Below are 19,457 nucleotides of genomic sequence, written 5' to 3'. Positions count from 1 at the left end.
TTCTGTCATCAGGAATTTTTTTGGGGGGGCGGGGAAAAACCTTCATGATCTACTCTCTCCTTCCCAATTGTTTGCTCAGTAGTCTATTTTGAAATGTTTAAAAAATTTCCTGCTCTTAGATTAATCAAAGAAAGTGTGTGAATTTTCAAAAGTAAGCCCTCATGAATGTTTAAAAGTACTTTCTCAAAAAAAAAAATTGTTTAAAATTAATTTCTCAAAAAAAATGTTTAAAAGTAACTTCAAAAGTAGAGAATAAGGAGCAATGTTAGAAATCTAATCAAACATTAAAAGGAGATGTGCATTAAAAAAGGTATGCGCAAACATTATGAGACGAAATCTTGTAGAGAATTTAAGGTGTGGTTTGTCTTTGAGAGGACATATTGAAAAAAGTACTCCAAGTGATCGGCGTAGAGATGAGAATTATTAGAAATCATCTTTCTCGATTCTCAAATAAGATCAGAATTATTAGAAATCATCTTTCTCGATTCTCAAATAAGATCGTTATTTCTTTCCTTTTCTTGAAATGTGACTCCCAAAACCAAATTTGAATAGAGGTATGTGAACAAATAAGTTTTTGAACAGAGAAGTTACACTCCTTCACCACCCTCTGTTTTGCTGAGGCGTTCATGAATGCTCATGTTGAAATCAAAAAACGCTCATGCTAGAAAAATCAATTAAATCCTCAAATATGCCAAGTATACCGAGAAATCGTCTTTCATACTTACAATTAGATGGGTCCTTCACCGAATTTTAGGGTAGGATAACATCAATGAATTTCTGCTCCTGTTCTGAAAATTTACAACGTAGGCTTCATTTTCCAAGCCACCCTTATGTAATGCAAGAAAGTCTCGACAGGGAACTCAACATCATGGTAACAGTCATTCCATGGATCATCCACCCAGTGCTTAAATCTCATCCAGAATTATTAAGGCAAACAAAAACAAAGACAAGATGAAAGGGGCCATTTAGTTGCATGCAAACAACTTCCATACATATAATTTGTAACTTGCGGAGTCAAATTGCAAGTTGCTGATACCATATCCAGTGCATTTACTTATCAGAAAAAGTACCCATTGGATCCCAGATCAAATCCCTACTTCAATAAAATCTGAGATATGCACAATGACAATTAATCTTCATTATAAATGCGTGTTAATCCTAGGAAATAGCAATAGAGAAGCATCAAACTTTGTTTCAGAATGAAACGCTTTGTCATATATTTCATCTTTACAAAGGATATTGCTACATTTAACATCCTGAATGCTAAGAGCTAACCATACACTGTAAGTTTTTGAGTATTGAACTCTACGACAACTGTGTGAAGGTAAGTCCTGAAATTAATAGCTTTATAATGTGGTAACCTAACTAAATTCCAAACCCCCGAAGAGGATTTCACTATCAAATTCTAAGTTTTAAAAGGTAAATCTAAACCGATCCCGCTTCCCTTTTCCCGCCACGCTTCCGTATCCTTGGAAAAGGCTGTGGAGTAGATGATGGCAGTATAGTATACATACAAGCACTAATACAGCATAATGGTGAACATTTCACTATCAAAAATCTAAGCAACAAACCAGAACTCCCGAGTGTTTCCTTTTATGAGTGAAGAGAAAACAAAAGCGCTGGTAACAAGAGGTTTCCCCATTTCATAATCTCTCCCAAGTATCATGTTCTCCCTGGTTCGGAAATGCAAGAGGCGGAAAATCTTCATCTTTCAACTGATAATTCCTTTGGGCCACCGATCTGGCAAAATAATCAAACCCTCCTGTTAACATAATACATTGACAGCATCCTTCCAGCAAAATGATCAGCAATAGTTTTTGAGAAAATTGCCTAAAAACTTGAAGATGCAGAGTAAAGAAAATTTTGGAAAGAACTAGGTAACTACAATAAACATAGCCAGGACATTAAACATGCACTCTTTATTTTTATTTTTATCATATTAAACATGCACTTCATAGCTCGTTTTAACAAGCTCAGCTCTTTATCAAGGTCAATTACATCCATGTGTATTCTTCACTCAACCTAAGGTGATTTAGCCCATTGGTTAATTTTTTAAACCTGTACATACAAAAGAGCATCAGAGAACACAACAATTTGGGCTCCACACAATCTTAGTTCCGCCGATAAACCAAATCCAGGTTGTTGCAAAAATGGCACCTGGTGAATGAAAGCCCAGGTAAGGGCCTGGTAGTTACAATAGTTAGATCATAAGAATCATAACTATTTACATTCCCTCTGATAGCTAAACGGAGAGCTATGCGATGATAATCCTGGTAAAAAATCCTTAGCCTACCGACCAGTGGCGGATTTAGTGTTCACTGGGGGCCTGTGCCCCCACTCAACTTTCTACAATTATTGTTTAGTCCATGATTTTATGTCTTTCAATGAACCCCACTGACATTTTATAAATTCAACAGACTCATCTAGTGTGTCCCCCTACATTGCATTTTTGGTTTTAAATTCTCATATAAATAGATGTTACTTGTTATGTATCTTGGCTTTTATGTAAATATTGCTTTAATTTTTCTTTGTTTTTGTTTGGTACTTATTCTTTTGGTTTTTTCTTTTCTTTTGTTCTCGTATTCTAATTGCTAAGAGTTCTATAAAATCGAGTGCACCAAAAAAATTGTGGATTAGATTTTTAAGCAATGAGTACAAATTATTTCCAATTGAATTGATTAGTTGTTTTTATTTTGAACTTGAATGCTTTCAATTGATGTTACGAATGTAAAGATTAGTTGCCCCCACTCAATCAAAATTTTGGCTACGCCACTGCTACTGAGCAAGGGCAACTTTTCGGTAGTATCTAACTTTCCTAGAAGCTAGCCATGATTAATGCCCAACATTCAGAACTTCCAAATCACTTAAGAGTATTTCGGCTCACACCATATCGCCACTTTTGACATATTGCTGGAATGATACAGAGCAAGTCAAATAATGAAGGCACACTACTTGCAATTGTCACATAAATTGCCAATAGCTTTTAAAGGAAACAACATTACCGTTGAAAGTGGGGAGAAGATGGCTGATCTGGTGAAGACCATTGAGTGGAGCCCCCATGAAACCTTTGTTCCTCAAACAGTCCCCTGGATCGACTTCCCTCACTCGGCTGTGATTGTTCATTCAGTCTCGATAAACCCACTGGCCCAAGAGATCCAAACCCAAGCTGTTCACCATGGGAAACATAACTGACATTATGTTCCCATGGATATAGCATAACCATAGATGAAACATTTGGTCCATTTGGTGAAACTCCATTGGCGTTCATGGCTTGTAAAGGATACATGCCATATGCCACAGTGGGAGAACCACTCTGGTCGCAATTAGAGTGCAATGGGTCATTTTGGGACTGGTAGGAAGGAACTGAGTCATGTCTGTCTGAGCTGGCAGTCAACCGATCTATCCTTGAGTTTGACTTCTCTGTTTGGCTGCGACTGTGGCTGCTGCGCCCAGAAGCTCGTGATTTGGAGTTGATGTTCCAGTTCCCCTCCCTATAACCATGGTTGTCACTTCTATCAGCGTTGTAGTTTCCCTTTCTAGTACCTGATGAATGCCGGTCCCTAATTGGAACTTTCTGGGGAAAAAATCAGAATAGAAGGTCAAAATGAAGGTAGCAGTTCAAATCTTACGCAATCAAAAAAATTAAACAAGTTCACCTCTGTATTAACAAAGAATTGTCTATTTCTTCAATTTTATGGTAAAGTTGATTAGTGATATGAGTAGTGGGATAGGACAGTTATCCTACTTGGTAGGTTTATGACTGAGTTAATGTACATGTACATATGTGTGTGTGTGTGTGTACGTGTGTGTGTGTGTGTGTGAATAGTGAATATTATGCTGAATGAATGAAAAAGCAAGCTGTGTGTGTGCTGAAAACTCTGTTGGAGGTCCACCCCTCGAAGTGGGCATTTTATCTCCTGCATTTTATTTTTTGTTTACTAGACATTTCATATCAACCTCATTGCTAAAACAGACAAGTCTAAATGAAAGCAGATAAGTTAGCTTCTTGACCTATAAAATCAGCACAAAGTATGCATTGAAAAGAAAGTGGCCAAAACCATGCACTGAAAGGAAACAAACAAGTTGTAAGCAGATGTTACGCTTCACCGGACTTATATGATAGAAAATGAATAAAAATGTGGTAAGAGCAATTTCAATGGCCCTAGTCTGCATCTTAGACACTGCCACCAAAACACTTAACTAATAGCAAGCAGAGAGCAGAGACTTTGCTAGTATCCAAAACCCGGCCCACAATCGACTTCTGAATACAAGTAGATGGGCAAGCCTCATTTTTAATTCTCTCATACAAAATACCTGTCTTTATTTGTACTTACACAAAGACATGAGAAACTCACTTCAATACTAATGTAGAATTGCGCTCACCAATGAAGAATCACTCCAACAGGCAAATTCTCGTTAATAATAACTAGCATGCAAAAGCAACAAAAAGGCAGGAACATTAGTCATCTCTAACGTACCAAAGTTTCTAATTCATTCATTCACTTCATAATTTCCCAGTTTTCCAAACCACAGGCATGGCCTCTCAACATGATGCTGGCAAGCTGTCAATAATTGTGGCTGTGAATTTTAGTTTTAATGTTACTTTTTAAAGGGTAGTATAGTCTTTTGATCATATTAGGGTTTGCCAATAACCAAATCTTGAATCTTGTGATATTTACCAGTTGCAATACAATACTATTTGCCCCTCCTTAAATTGCTAACAATGGCCATCCATGACAACATAAACTGATAAAGGGGCATATCCTACTACAGCCTTGTCACTATATACAAGTTAACCAAACCAAACCAAACCGAGCATTATGTCCCAATCACTTGGGGTCGGCTACATGAATCATTTTCCTCCATTGAGCTCTGTCAAGGGCCACTTGTTCACACAAACCCATTATACTCATATCTTTGAGCACAACAGCATCTAATGTCAATTTAGGTCTACCCCTCCCCGTAGCATTGCTATTTGCTACCCAAAGCTATCATAACTGCTCTCTTAACTAATGCATCTCCCGGTTTACGGTAGACATGCCCAAACCACCTTAGCCTATTTTCCCTCAACTTCTCCTCTATAGGTGCTACACCTATCATCTCACGAACCGTTTCATTTCTAATCATGTCTCATCTAGTCTTACCACACATCCACCTCAACATTCTCATAGTACACCAGTAGCACTATTCTTAGCCTATTTTCCTTCTTGTCACATAGTACACCAGTAGCACTCATCTCTCCATCTCTACTAATAATTGAGCCTAAATACCTATAATGATCACTCTTTGGTATGTCCTAGTCTTGGATCATCACTCTTTCTTCATGCGCACTGCTGGTACCACTAAACTTGCACACCATATACTCAGTTTTACTCCTACTTATCCGAAAACCCTTTGACTCTAATGCTTCCCTCCAAATTTCTAGTTTTGTATTAACACCTTTAGCAGTTTCATACTTTCATCTACGAGGACAATGTCATCTACAAACATCATACACCATGGGATATCCTCCTGAAATTGTCTAGTCAATTCATCCATAACTAAGGCAAAGAGGTACGGGCTCAAGGCTGACCCTTGATACAATCCTACGGTGATTGAAAATTCACTTGTTTCCCCTACGGGTGATCTAATGGCAGTGATAGCACCTTCATACATGTCTCTAATCCCCTCGATATACCCTTTGGTCACTCCCCTTCTCTCCAGAACCCACCATATTGTCTCTAGGCACCCTATCATAAGTCTTTTTTACGTCTATGAAAACCATATGGAGATCCTTCTTCTTTGATCTTCCAGGCATGAATCCAAAAAATCTAGAACTGAAAAAAATCTAATCATCTCCCCATTGATAAGGGTTGCACAAGGTATATCACATAAGAACCACCCTCCCTGCAGCATTGCTTAGCATTGCACATATGACACTAAAACCACTAAATGGATGTTTGTCCACAAGTGCTCAATCATTTCAAGCAATCCAGTAAAATACTACATGAAATACCCCCGGATAAAACTGCAGTGTATTTACTGGAAACCTAGTCCATTCAGTGGGCTACAATAAGCACACAGGCCAACATGGGTGGTTGAATAACATGTACGATTTACAATCATCAAATACATAACATCTTTCTACTCCATGAGATAAGGAAAAAACGGTCTCTTTGTTGGTGAGAAGAAAACCTTCACAATACTCGTACATCAGAAAAATAAGCAACGACTAAAAAAATGACATAGAAATAGGACAACTTAAAGAACCATCTTACAGGACTCGGCAGATAGGTTCCCGTCCCACTCCGATGTCTCGGCACCTCATCAACATAGTGCTGATAGACATTGGGAGGTCTATTAGACACTGATGACTGGGGTTGAGTCGCAGGAACAAGCCGTGGGCCATAACTCATAAGCTGAGAGAAGTTCATGTTGGCTGACAGAGGTCTTCCAGGACCATTCCAGGGGTAGTGCCCTTGCATGTACACAGGTGGCAAAGCAAAAGGTGAAGGATATACCGAAGGCCCTCCATTGTACGGTGGGTCTTGATAAAACCGCCCATATTGCAAATTTTGCAAATGGCTAGCAAAATCACCATTAAGAATGTCGGACTTCTGCTTATTGAGAGTCTCAACCGAAGCAACCCCCCTCAAAGAATTGGTAGTATTCAGTTCCTCAGATGTATCAAAATTTTGACCAGAATTACTTCTATCCAGGTCATCTTCCCCACTAAAATGGCTTGTTGATGATGCATTAGAAGTTGCAGTCTCAGATGGAGCATTATATATAGGAAGCATGGTAAGGAATGGAACGGGTGGCCCTGTAGGATAAAATGTAAAGGGAACAGCCCCAGAATTATCCATTATTCTCTGCCGTGAACCATGACCTAAAAGCACTGGAGCAATGGGTATCATAGAGTCTGCTCCACTTGTCTGAGCTAGTTTGTGGCCATGCACACGAGAGCTTCTTTCTGCCATTTCGCTGCCCATAGTTAACAGTGGATATAAGTCCCTTTCATCCTCCTCAGGCTGAGGATCATGTTCTGACGCATTTTTACCTTTCCTGTATGATATAGATGGATCTGAAAGAGAGGCTGTTTTCTTCCCCCGTTTTGCCCTTGTTGACTTTGAGACATTTGCTGATGATCCATCCCACGAACTCTCTGAAGATGTTTTACTTCTGAGAGGACTACTGTGAGCTGAGGATGAGAACCTTGAACTTGTAATTCTGTCATCTATATAAACATCATTTCTGTAATCTTTATAGGATGAACTATCGCTTCTGTTATCATTTCTGCTAGAACCACTCAGCCTTTGAGATGAGGGAACAAAGTCAAAGCCCATTGAATCTGAATGCGGCTTATCTTCTGATTGAAGCATTTCATAATTTCCACCATCAAGCTCAAAGTCTCCAGCGGAGCCAACATTCTGGTCCTCCCAGAAATCAGGATCAGCCTCTTCAAGGTTAGATTCAGTACCCAATTGTTCATTGCCAGGTGTAATTATATCTCCAGAATTCGAGTTCAATCTAATGCCAGGGAAGTAAGGGGTTTGTGGTGGAGAAACCAAACCTCGAGGGAACTGCATATTGAGAAAAGAAGGATCAACCAAGGGAATATTTGGGGGATGCATTCCGGTCAAATTTCTCTGAGCATAACCCATTGAAGCTAGAATGGCAGGTGAGATTGGAAGACGAAGGTGAGATGAAGCAAAATTCGGCAGTAGATGAACTTGTCCATTAAGACTGTGAGCAGTAAAAGATGCCATCATGTTCACAAGATCCTGCTCTTCCTGTTGCATCCCTTGTGTCTCACTCACAGAAGAAAATTCCTCACCCATAGCACCCAAGCCTGAATCACCGTGGTAACTTGTTGAACTGCTCGAAGGTTCATCATTCATAGAATGAGCACTATGATTGACTAAAATTTCAGATTCAGGTTTCTTCCTTCTGTTATTATCCTGTCTTCCAGAGGTAGCCTCAAATTTTCCGCCTTCCGCTATTTTATTAGGCCTTCTTCGAGAAGAGGCATCACTATATGCCTCAGAAAGCTCAGGACTAGAGTGTGTCCTTGCAAAAAGGAACCTCCCCAGTGTGTCACTCTCCAAACGATCTGGTCTAGCACTCATCTGGCATTTATCGATGTACATACCTGAATTAGGACTAACTTCTTGTACAACCTTATGCGAAACCCTGAAGTTGTTCAGGTGGTTGTACCTCTTTTGGGTTGGAGTGAGAGTAGCTTCAGATGTAGATATGCTCTGCGAAGAATTACGTGAATGAGTATGGGCAACTTTGGTCTCATAACCGGAAGCATTCTCACTTATTCTTTCGACATTTGAATTGTTCTTTGGATTCTCACGCAGGTCATCAGAAGTTGACAATCTCAAGGGCAACAAATCAAGACTTGGTGCATCAGGGCGATTTCCGCTTCCATGTCTATCCCATGTATTCGTAAAGAACTGATTCACTTCATAAACAAGGTTGCCTTTGGGGCAGTCAAGTAATCTTGCCAGTCTTTTAGCTCCAAATGAAAAGGCACTCCTTATTCTAAAAAAATTACCTGGTAACATAACAAATTGGACCCAATGAAAATTGATGGAAATCAAGTAGTTCACACAAATTTAATCACTACCACGCTAAAGCATTTAGAACCTATACAACTGGTAATAATACAAGAAGAAATAGACACTACACACAGGCATCAATAAACACGTCATATATATTGCGTATGTTTCTGTATGTTTACTGAACATGCTTATTTGTTCATGTGTTCCCAACATAAACAGAAGGGAAAATGCAAACATGCATAAGATTACACGTTTTACACCCCACCATTCGCACGACTATAAATAAGACTTTCACCCTGGTTATCTTGAAAGAAACATTTAAGGTCATGTGGAATCTCAGAAGTAGTACATCAGAAGTATGTGGGCGCTAGGCTTATTTCTAATTATATAACGATATAGTGTAGCTTTAACAACTAAACCAGAAACTGTTCCACGGAATCATTAGACACTCTGTACATGCATCTCTATGTTTATACTCATGCTTGCTCAGTGCCACAAATAATATAGAGCAGTATATGCATAGGATTCCACTCTACCGTAACTGTCCTCTTCCTCAGGCAAGCAGTCAGCATGGTTTGACACGAATAAGTATGACTGAGTGAACCAATTAATTCTTGAATTAAGAAAAAGGTTACCGTCCTAATGGTTTGGCCTACTCGCCCTCTAGGCACAAACCAGTCCCTCCACTATTTCACCAGCCATCTCTGGAATTCAGCAACTCTTAGAAAGGGTTCTCAGCTGTCGGTTCTTCTTGATCCTTTATCTCAATCCGTGAAAAACTCCCTAATATCCTTGGTACACCTTCCCATCCTTGTGACTTTATCATCATCAAAGAATGCAGTTTCTCCCCTTGCCTCCCTTACGCTTACTCCACATTGAATGCAGATTCCCCCCAAACACACACACACACACACACAACTACACAAGTACATAATAATAATACAAGGATAAATAAATCAGCTTCCTACCCTACACGAACTTAGATCCCCCTTTTAACGCCTTCAACCAAAACCCTATACCCTGCTTTTTCAAAGCTTGTTTAAGTTTCTCGGTATCGGTCGCCAGATGTCACGGTTTCGGGGCGTATCAGTTGTAGTGTAACGGTATCAGTGACCGAAGGTGTGAATTTTTAAAATTTTGCACATAATAGAAAAAAATTACCGATATCTACATAATTTTCAGAATCTAATTATTGGGTTTTATAATGGTGTTTTGCTATATACTTTTGTACCTCATCACATACATTTCATATTTTTGTGTTAACTTTATGCAGTTCTGAAATTAATTTTATATGAAGTTATGTGTTCTAAATTGCTAGTGCTTCAATTTAATGTCATTCAGTATAATTTGACATCATTCCATGTCAAAAAGAATGATTAAGACACATACTATGCTAAATTATTATTACACATTACAGATCATGCAAATCTATTAGTCCAAAGTGTCTCACATGACACCAGATTAGCTACTAAAGTACTAATGGAAAAGCACGACATAAAATTCAGCACCAAAATGAGTGACGTGGATAATGATGTTTTTGACTCATTTTCCTTTAATTATGAAGAGAAAACACCTGCACATCAAAGATTTTGGGCATATTTCGTCCGTAACGGCCCGTATCGGACTGTTACCACCGTTATATCAGCCGATACCATTACTTACCACCGATACGTAAGCGACTTTCATTCACACTGCAATATTGGCCATATCGGGACTCAGTACCCATTACCCAACCAATAATGATGCGTACCGATGCATATCACTGTTATTTCAAACCATGCAATTCATCATTACCATAGTCTAAAAATGGCCCTTTGACATCAACTCCCCATTTCTATTTTCAACGTCTCTCTTCACCTTCACCTTCACAAGTTTTATACATCACACAGATCAGACAACCACAAACAATCTACACTATCCCGTGCCGTCCACCATCTTGCCGCATTCGTTGACATGGTCGCCAAAAGGAAAAAATTACAGAAACGCATACAACTAGCCAGATGTTCTTAAGGTAACCGTAACACTTTTGTGTTATTTAACTACGAAGTTTACAGAAGCAGTGTCCCCAAATATTCACCAGATCAGTTGAACAACAATCTGAACATTCAAGGAGCATTATCTTGTTGAAAAAACAAATAAGAATTGAGGAAGAAAATAGTAAGGGCAGGGGCAACCTTAGTTGCACGAAGTGAGTGCGGGGGCGGGGACGGGAGCAGGTGAGCAAAGTTACCTAGAAGCTCCTAAGGTTGGGAGCATCTATGTATATTTTTTTTATTTATAATATATACTTTAAAGCATGAATATAATTGATATATAGTTTCATTTATGGTATTGCTTCTTCTTCTTTCTCTCTCTTATTCATTTTAAGACTCAAAACACTAGCCAAAAATAATAATAATTAGGCTCACTTTTCACTGTTAACTGCTGTAATACATACATACACCCATAAAGAGAAGGAAAAGTGAGGAGTCTCATTTACTCCACTTGAAAGTATACGGTTACAATAGATGGCATTTGTGCCCCAAAAAAAAAACAAATGGCAATTTATGATTGGGCTAAAATTAGGTGACACCAGCTGCACCCCCACTGGATAAAAATTCTTGCAATTGGGTTTTGACTGTTTCCATCGTCTTCTCCCAAAGATTAAAAAACGCATCAGAAAAAAAAAAACCAGTACAGCAGAAATCGGAACAAATACGCAGAGTAGAACGAAGAACTTTGGATTGCTGCAATCGTAAGCTCTCATCTCCCTTAGGAGCGCGATCCCATCTCTAGGGGAACACGCTCCCCTTGTGTTTCTAACTCAGAAACGTGGAATCGCATTTCTTGCCTAGGAGCGCCTTCGATTAAGGTGTTTCCTGCAACTAAGGGGGCAACTTTCCTATTACACAACCTAAATGCACATACCATATTTTAGTTTCATTTTCGTTCCTTTTCCTTCTCTTTTCTATTTCAATAAAATGCACACTTAGAGAGACAACAATGCATTGAACAATCTAAGCAAGGAAACATAACTATTAACTACAAGTAATAAATAAGCAAGTTTCAAAGATGATATCCCAAAGCAAAGAATAAAACGAAAAGATAAGCATTAAAAAAAGTCAACTTCATACATGCTAAGATCCTAAGATGGCATTACCCAAGAAAAATAAGGAAAGTAATTGACAAAATACTTCATCAATCATCACCTATCAGGTAAGGAACTAATCTACAGCTCTATCAGGAGATAGTGCTTAAAAAGAATACCTCTACTGACACTGCGGCCAAGATTATTGTTTACGCGTAAAGGATCAATAACATTGAAATGCTTGGAAACGAAAGGTTGTGCCTGATTTTCTTGACCACCAGGTAAAATAGCATACGCAGAGCTACAAGCCTCAAGAAACAATTTGCCAGGTAGCAACTCCCCACTGTCCTTTCGGGGAGGTACCGCTGTAAAAGAATTGAAAATTAGAAAATAAATTTAATAGATCAGCCAAATATTCATACTGAGTAATTCAATTAAGGCATCATGCAACAAGCTCCTAGGAGTTATTACGAGTTACATCGGGCAGTGAACGAATGCGTACTGGACCCCACAGGCTAACACAAAAGTTTTCCCAGTCAAAGTTACTAAAGAACTCCAGAAAACGGTAAAGGACCTGTAATTGCAAAGAAAAACCTTCAGACTTTGCGGCAAAATAAACAGAGGAAAAAAAAAAGGAAAAAAAAGAAAAGAAAGCAAGATAACCACACCAACCTCAAGTGGTCCAGTAAAGGAATTATTGAAAACGTGAAATATGTAAAGAACCAATGTTTCCAGGGCATAAGTTGAGATAAGTCCATGGTGAGCACCCAGTATACGGCTCTCATAGAAACACCAAGCCTTAATTAATATGACGCTGCGCTTGAATAAATGATTCTGATTTATCAAACGATCAACCTACAGAAGAGAAATTGCAGTTCAATAAGGGCAACCTAACATCATCAGAGTTCACATAAACAAAAAGAGGGAAGATGTAATTTGAGAGTTTGGGGCAGGAAAACTCACCTTCTCCAGGAAACAAAGTGTGCATAGCCCACCAAGCTGGTTAAAAGATATGTCTACAACAATGTTTTCCACAAGACACTTTATAATCTTCACCTGTAATTAGATGAGGAAAAAAGATAATGACACCAATGCTCAAGGTTGTACAAAATTAGAATCCTTGATCAACAAAACAAAGATGCATCTATTGTCATTGTTGTTCAATGAATATCAAATCAGCCTAATAGGAAAAATTAGAAAATTATGGTCTTTATCCATCTTCTAGGGTTCAATCATCTTGAAAATGTTAGCGACTTTGTTTGTGTAGTGAATTCCAAGGATGATTGGGGCATTAGAAGTCTCGAGTGGCTTTTTACAGTGAAGTTCAGCATCGTCTGACTATGAAATCGATGTGCAGTCCTTAGTGTTAGTGTAAGGGCACCCTCAATTTGCAATCTAGGCGTTGGGGTCGAGTTCTACCCAAGATCATGTAATATGACATACTACCAAAGGCCTGGATTGGTAGGGTGCGTGCCCCAAGCGCAAGCAAGTGCTGTCGGGAGGTAAGGAGGTGATTGAAGTCCTACAATTTTGGGACATGAAAGTAACACGAGGGTAATACGCTCAATAGTTAAGTTTTGGGATTATTGTGCATATTGTCTGGACTATCAATGAAGGAAAAATGGTAATATGCACATAAATTGAATTGGGTCTCTAGGCCTGCCCTCTCTAATGCCATTTGGCTTTGATTTGGGGGTCAGTTCCATAGCAAAACAGGTATAGGAGGGTCATTGTTTTAGTGGTATTCTGAGAGCAGTCACTTTGTGCATATTGCTAAAGGTTAGTTCCGTCTCCAATCATTCCCCGCCCATACCCCCAATGATTGGGGACTACATGGGTTCTGTTGTTGTTGTTGTAGTTAAGTTTTGGGATTGAGTTCTACCCAAGATCATGCAATACAATATTAGAGCTGGACTACTCCAGGGACGGGTAGGTGCAAGTTGATGGTCTGCATGAGGCATGTGTTGCCGAGTAGTCACACATGCACGATATACACGATGCAAGGTGTGAAGTGAAGTCCCATATCATTTGGAAACAAAGTAATGCGTAATGTCCCATGGACCCATATCATTTAAATAGCTAGCTTTTGGTGTTGACTGTTGAGTACTACCAAAGACTGCAATAGTTTTAACCAATCACTGTTTTGAGGGTTTAAGATTTATTGTTGAGAGAGTGGACTTGCGAAGGAAAATTGTCGTTACTAAGGATGCAAAAGAGAGTGGACATACTAGACTATTTAGAGCATGTACACCAATGAAAATGTAAAAATGTTGATCAACAGTGCACTTTTTTTATTTTACCTACTCACATCTCTCTCAACACTACACCAATACTATCTATTTTACCTAACTCCAATTAAAAAATATATTTTTCACTCATTTTTTATTATCTTTATTGTTTAAAGAGAGGAGAAAGGAGGGAGGAGAGAGAGAAAGAAATAATAAAAAAAGAAAGGAGTATGAATAGTGCATAGGTAAAAATAGAGAACAACTATTCATAAATGCATTTTAGCTCATCTGTTGTAGACTATTTTTTTATGTTTCTCTTAGGTAAAATAGCAAAAAAATGTATTTAAGCTCATCTAGTGTACTTGCTCTTAGAAGGCTAGTTATCTAAAGATCTTGGAGTTTAGAAAGGAACAGGGAGAGATTGAAGCACTTTTCAGGTGAATCAAGAATTCTTGCTGGGTGGAGACAATAGTCTAACATTCTGTATAGGTAAACCATAAGGATCATACATCTTCACTATTCCTTTTTCAGCCTTTTACAATATCACGATAAGGTCAGTGAAAAACTTATGGTGAATTACAAGTGAGTTTTGAATTCTATAGACAAAAAAACAATAGATAGAAGCAACCGATAAATAGGTCCAACAAGCTTAGTACCACCTTCATTCAGGCATGTCATTTCCGATCAATCTGCGTGAAGTCTAGTGGATTCTGAAGGCAAGAGACAGTCCTAAGGTGGGTTTCCGAGGGGTGCCTTGAGTTTGTGGATTTGGCACGGTAGTTTCAAGCACAAGGAAACGCTGCACACAGATTTGGCAAGAGCTACTTATGCTATGGAGCGGATTTACCAAATCGTAAGAAACTCGTGTAGTTGGTCATTTACTCTGTTCTAAATGGCGGCCGCCGAGGCCGCCTAGGCGCCGCCTAGGCGCTTGGAGGTACCCTGCCGCCACGCCAATACCCCTTGGCGTTTGATTTGGAGCCCAGGGAGGTTTGGCGGTGTTTGGCGGCCGCCTAGGCGGCCTTGGCGGTCTTGGCGGCCTTGGCGGCCATGGCGGTCTCAGCGATTTGGCGCCCAGGGAGGTTTGGCGGCCGCCTAGGCGGTCTTGGCGGGGCTTGGCGGCATCATCAACGTCTTTGGAGGCCTTTGGCGGCCTAAAATGTATAGTATTAAACTAATGTAGATCAAGTTTTGGAAGGGTATGGAGGAGAAGAGTTAAAGAAAGGAGATGAACTTTTAACTTGGTATTAGGGATCTCCGATCTCGTTTATTTCTACTTATTGTCTTATTCAACTTATTTGCTAGTTGCTACTACTTAATTTCATTTGGGTTTGTACATTAAACTTTGCATTATGGTTATGTAGAACTTTGATCTTGTATTATGGATACATAGAATATAGTTTGATTGGATAATGGTTTGTTAAAAAAAAAAAAAAACGCCGAATTGCTTGGCGGCGCCTAGGCGGCCGCCTAGGCGGCTTGGCGCTTGGAGGTGGGTCTCCGCCCTACTAGCGCCAAGCGCCATTTAGAACATTGGTCATTTACAGCGCTTGAGCTTTTCGACTAGTCTTGTGGTTTTACCTGATTGGGGACCACAAGGGGGTAACGTTAGTATAACACTTGGGCTTGGATTTATTACTTGCTTCCAATTGAGTGCATGTAGCACTGGATTTAGTTTATTGAGATTTGTTTTGTGCAGAGTGCAATTCCTACTCAACAGCTACATAACTTGGAAAAGCATACGAGGATTTGGATTTTGGCAGCTTGGCAACTAGCTTAAGTATTTCTCATCCACTGATTCAATCACGGAGGGAGTGCCTCATATGTTAACCCAATAAAGGTTTGGAAAAAACAACGTACCTCTGCTTGAATGTACTGAACCTCCTTCACATGAAATTCGGCATTCTCCCTCTTTTCCTCAGTTTCCAACATATCGCAGACCTGATTAGCCCATGTGTCCTTCAAGTTTGGGTTATTGCTGAAGGCTGTTAAATCAATGTCTCCGTCAGGTAAATAGGTCTTGAGGGGTACAGACCCAAAAGGGAACACCTATAGATAGTTCAAACAACAATTATCCATAACAGATAATTGAAAAACATAATACATATACTTGTGGAAGAAACAAGTTGTACTAAATGCGAAACATATCTTCACGCATGCATACCCATAAACCTTGTGTTTTTATGTTATGTTTGATAGCCAGCCTATCTCTGGCATGGTTAGACTGTTTTGAAAATAGTTCTCTCCTTGTCTAACTACCGTACTACAGCAAATGGGGGATGTGGCAATCCCATGGTGGACAGGGGACGAAGGCTATTAGGGCTAGAAATTGGTCAGTCCCACTCCGTATCCCATTACCATGGGCGAAACGGTCAAAATTATGGCTGATACAGGCCGGTGGTACCAGTTATATTTTGTGCGAAATTTTGAAAAATTCACACCTACAGTCACTGATACCATTACGCTACAACTGATACACCCCGAAACCATGACATTGCAACTGATACCGCTATGGAGACCAATACCGACATTTTGAAGTTTGAACTATGCCCATGACAAGACAAACACTAGCACCCCCTTTGGGAAGCCCTTTCTCTTCAAATCTCACCATTTTAGGTGAGATTGGGTGAGAAAGGGGAATGGCCAATCAAAACATTTCTTCTTTGTACTTTTCTCTCCATTTCTCACCAAAATGTTCAATCCAAATGAGTAATTTCTCGAGAAACCACAACCCTTTCCTTTCTTTTTGCATGAAATCACTCCATCCAAAGGGGCTCTAGATATATAATGCCGGTTAACTCCAATCCCTACTCTTTGGCAAACCAATCCTGCTACCAAATATGCTTTATAAAAATAAATTGTACCACCATTGCATCCAATACTTTCTTTTCATGGCGAAAATATAAGCCGCCAAGGTTCTCACAGTAGTAAGCCAAGAAACATAAAACCATAAAAGAATATAAGTGAAGGCACCACCTGACATGGAAAACACTTCTCAACGAGTCGCTGCACGTAACCAGCCACAGCGATTCGCCGTTGTTCTGATGGTAGGTTGGGCTGAATGCGGGCAATTAGGTCCGCAGTTCTCTCCTCAGCTTTTAACCATCTCTCCGAACCGTCGACTCGGATCAACGGACCCGCGTCGGGCAAAAGACCATTTGGCTGCGCCCACTTCTCATGTTCGCCCATACAAGGCTGCTCGGTCACTAGAATCTGAAGCAACTATAACTACTTCCTACCCCCGAACAGAAGCGAACAGTATAAAAACAGAAACTTGAAATGGAGTAGATTTAAAGCAGGGGTTTATTTCGGTATGAATTTTTTCGGCAAATTATCGTTGGCAATAAAGGAAACTTAATCTCGAGCTGCGTTTAAGTTGGCCTGACAAACTTAAGCAACTTTACTTTCACCAATGTACAACATATACAATACTGCCATACAAAATCCTGATAATTTGATTAGTGATGAAGAAGAAATATGAAAGTACAACACAATAGTACCGACATATAAACCCTAAAAATGATACTGAAAAGGCTGTTGAGGTAAGTTTGGGGAAAGCCCGATTACCGGTTGATGAGATTAGCACAAAAACCCTAATTGAAGCAGGTACATGAATTGGAGAGAGAGAAAGAGAGGTGATCGTGGAATCAGGAGAGAAAATGAGGGTTTGATAGATGGTTATGTTTGGGTTGTGTGTGGGAATCAGGTTTCAGGGGGGAGACAGAGAGAGGATGAAGAAAAATTATTCAATGCCCGGACACTGTCATATGATGCTCCAAACTTCTTCTCAACTAGTATATATTTTCGTGAGATCCGAGATTTGTATAACAGCCCACAATAATATACCGTGGAAAAAGGTTTTGGAACATCATCTCATGGTACCTGAAGGGCACTGAAAAATCTCTCGGGAGAGGAGGGGTTTTTTCAAATGAATCACGGCAATGTGTGACAATTGACAAACAAACCCACCGAAAAATGTAGTAGGAGCAGTAGCAATCAATGGAATTCTTCTTTTTTTGGAACAATTATTGGAATTTCAATCAAATAAATACAGTAACCTTCATAGTCTGATCTGATGAAATGTTTTTATATTGGTAAATAAAAGGTAAATTTGTCTTTCCGATAATTAATTTTTGGTTCTCCTAACAAATTCACCGGGGCACAAGTTAAGGTGCAACAAATATAGAATATTTTTTAACATTTCCTAAAAGAAAGTCCAACAACAATTAATTTTCTTTTCCCTCCACTTCATTTTCTACTTGTTAATCTCTTTCTATTTCCCTCTCCCGCATTTTCCTTTTCCACTTCGTCTTCTAGTTTTGTCGTGGACCATTTTCTCCACTTCATCATACTCTAAGATTTATCAAGTACAGCATTAGCAAGTGACTAAAAACCAATCCAAGCATCTAACATAAAAATTAAATGATAAAAAAACACCAATAATTCTATAGGACCAACCCTCCCCCTACTGAAATCGTACCGACGGCTGCGCCGGGCCGTTTCCGGCCATCGGATGGCCGATCGAGCCGTCCAAAACTTCTAAAAAAAAAATACAAGGGGGCCTTGCGCGAGAATCAATAGCATCCGATGTGTGTAGGGGGGCCATGCACGAGGCCCCATCCCCCCCCCCCCCCCCCCCCCCCCCCCCCCCGTTTTTTTTTAAGAATTTTTGGACGGCTCAAATCGGCCGTCTGGTGGCCGGAAACGGCCCAGCCCGGCTGTCGGTACGATTTCAGTAGGGGGAGGGTCGGTACCTATAGCTCTCAAAAAATACCATGGCAAGACATAAATAAAAGGGCAAATTTCAGTTTGACGCCTCATGGTTTGGGCCGGGTGCGGATACACCCCTCCCCCTTTGAATATCATCACATAACACCCTGTGGTTTATGGACTGATGTGCACATCTAACTCTGTTAACAGAACTTGTAAAATGATTGTAATGCCCTTGTCTTCTTCCTCATCCCACCACTACCCCAGCTCTCTCCTCAACTCAGTCTGCTCCTCCGTTCCACACCACTGTCTCAATTTCTTGAATTCAACAGATCACTCTCTTCATCACCATCATCATCTCCTGACCCAACCCTTCAACGGGCAGCCATGGATTCCACCATTTTTTTTGTATTTTTCTAACCCAAATCGGTCAGTAGAAGGTACCAATCTTCAAACTCTAACCCAAACAAATACCATTCATTCAAAAGCCCTCTTCTCGATTCAAAAATTTAACAGTAGAAGCCATAATAACAACGAGACGCAGAATTCTTACACATCCTGTCCTGCCTTTCCACAGCTTTCTTGAGCTTCATCTCTAGAGTGATTATATATTCCATTTAGTCAGAAAAGAAAGGACTAACCGAACCAAAAAAGGTGAAGAGGATTCTCGAGCTGTTTTCTTTGAGCTTGAATCACTTCTCACGAGAGTGACAGTAAACAGAGACGGTGAAGAACATGATAGCGGAGCGGAATGTTGGTTTGATTTGATGGTGGATTCAGGGGTTATGTGACTGTTTGATAGTAGATGAAGGGATTGTGAGCAAAGGCGATGGCAAAGGGTTTCAATCGGTCAAATATAGTGGTTGGGGTTTAGTAATTAGCAGGGTTAATGGTCGAGTCGGT

At 39.8% G+C, this 19,457-nt stretch overlaps 1 protein-coding gene and 1 non-coding gene across 6 annotated transcripts; one reads left to right on the top strand and one right to left on the bottom strand.

Moving 5' to 3' along the window:
• Window positions 1-1,116: 1,116 nt before the first annotated feature.
• On the bottom strand, window positions 1,117-17,562 carry LOC131317130 (uncharacterized). Of its 5 annotated transcripts, none has more exons than XM_058346701.1 (9): window positions 16,821-17,561; window positions 15,705-15,893; window positions 12,580-12,672; window positions 12,289-12,471; window positions 12,088-12,190; window positions 11,796-11,981; window positions 6,258-8,542; window positions 3,003-3,574; window positions 1,117-1,740 (listed from the first exon to the last, which is right to left on the bottom strand). In XM_058346701.1, the coding sequence occupies exons 1-9, from the start codon at window positions 17,031-17,033 to the stop codon at window positions 1,644-1,646; spliced, it is 3,921 nt and encodes a 1,306-aa protein (XP_058202684.1). In that variant the 5' UTR covers window positions 17,034-17,561; the 3' UTR covers window positions 1,117-1,643. The 5 variants fall into 5 exon arrangements, with proteins under 5 accessions (XP_058202684.1, XP_058202696.1, XP_058202701.1 ...); XM_058346713.1 differs by having other exon boundaries at window positions 15,705-15,829; window positions 16,821-16,982; XM_058346718.1 differs by lacking the exon at window positions 16,821-17,561 and adding an exon at window positions 14,504-14,643 and having other exon boundaries at window positions 15,705-15,841.
• LOC131308767 (small nucleolar RNA snoR100) lies at window positions 13,225-13,331 on the top strand. Its single transcript, XR_009194566.1, has one exon. It is a non-coding gene; the product is annotated as a small nucleolar RNA snoR100 (small nucleolar RNA).
• Window positions 17,563-19,457: the final 1,895 nt, after the last annotated feature.

The sequence above is a fragment of the Rhododendron vialii genome, chromosome 1a, assembly GCF_030253575.1.
Source record: "Rhododendron vialii isolate Sample 1 chromosome 1a, ASM3025357v1".
Lineage (NCBI taxonomy): Eukaryota > Viridiplantae > Streptophyta > Magnoliopsida > Ericales > Ericaceae > Rhododendron > Rhododendron vialii.
The sequence above is the reverse complement of the archived record's forward strand: the minus strand, read 5'-3'. Positions and strand labels throughout refer to the sequence as shown.

What these genes read in the sequence shown, in the direction of transcription:
- LOC131317130 (XM_058346701.1), bottom strand. Translation starts at nt 17,033, where the DNA reads ATGGGCGAACATGAGAAGTGGGCGCAGCCAAATGGTCTTTTGCCCGAC. An exon ending in CCTTTACTGGACCACTTGAG is followed by an intron (nt 12,191 to 12,288) that starts GTTGGTGTGGTT and finishes TTGCAATTACAG; the next exon opens with GTCCTTTACCGTTTTCTGGA. An exon ending in TTCACTGCCCGATGTAACTC is followed by an intron (nt 11,982 to 12,087) that starts GTAATAACTCCT and finishes ATTCTTTTACAG; the next exon opens with CGGTACCTCCCCGAAAGGAC.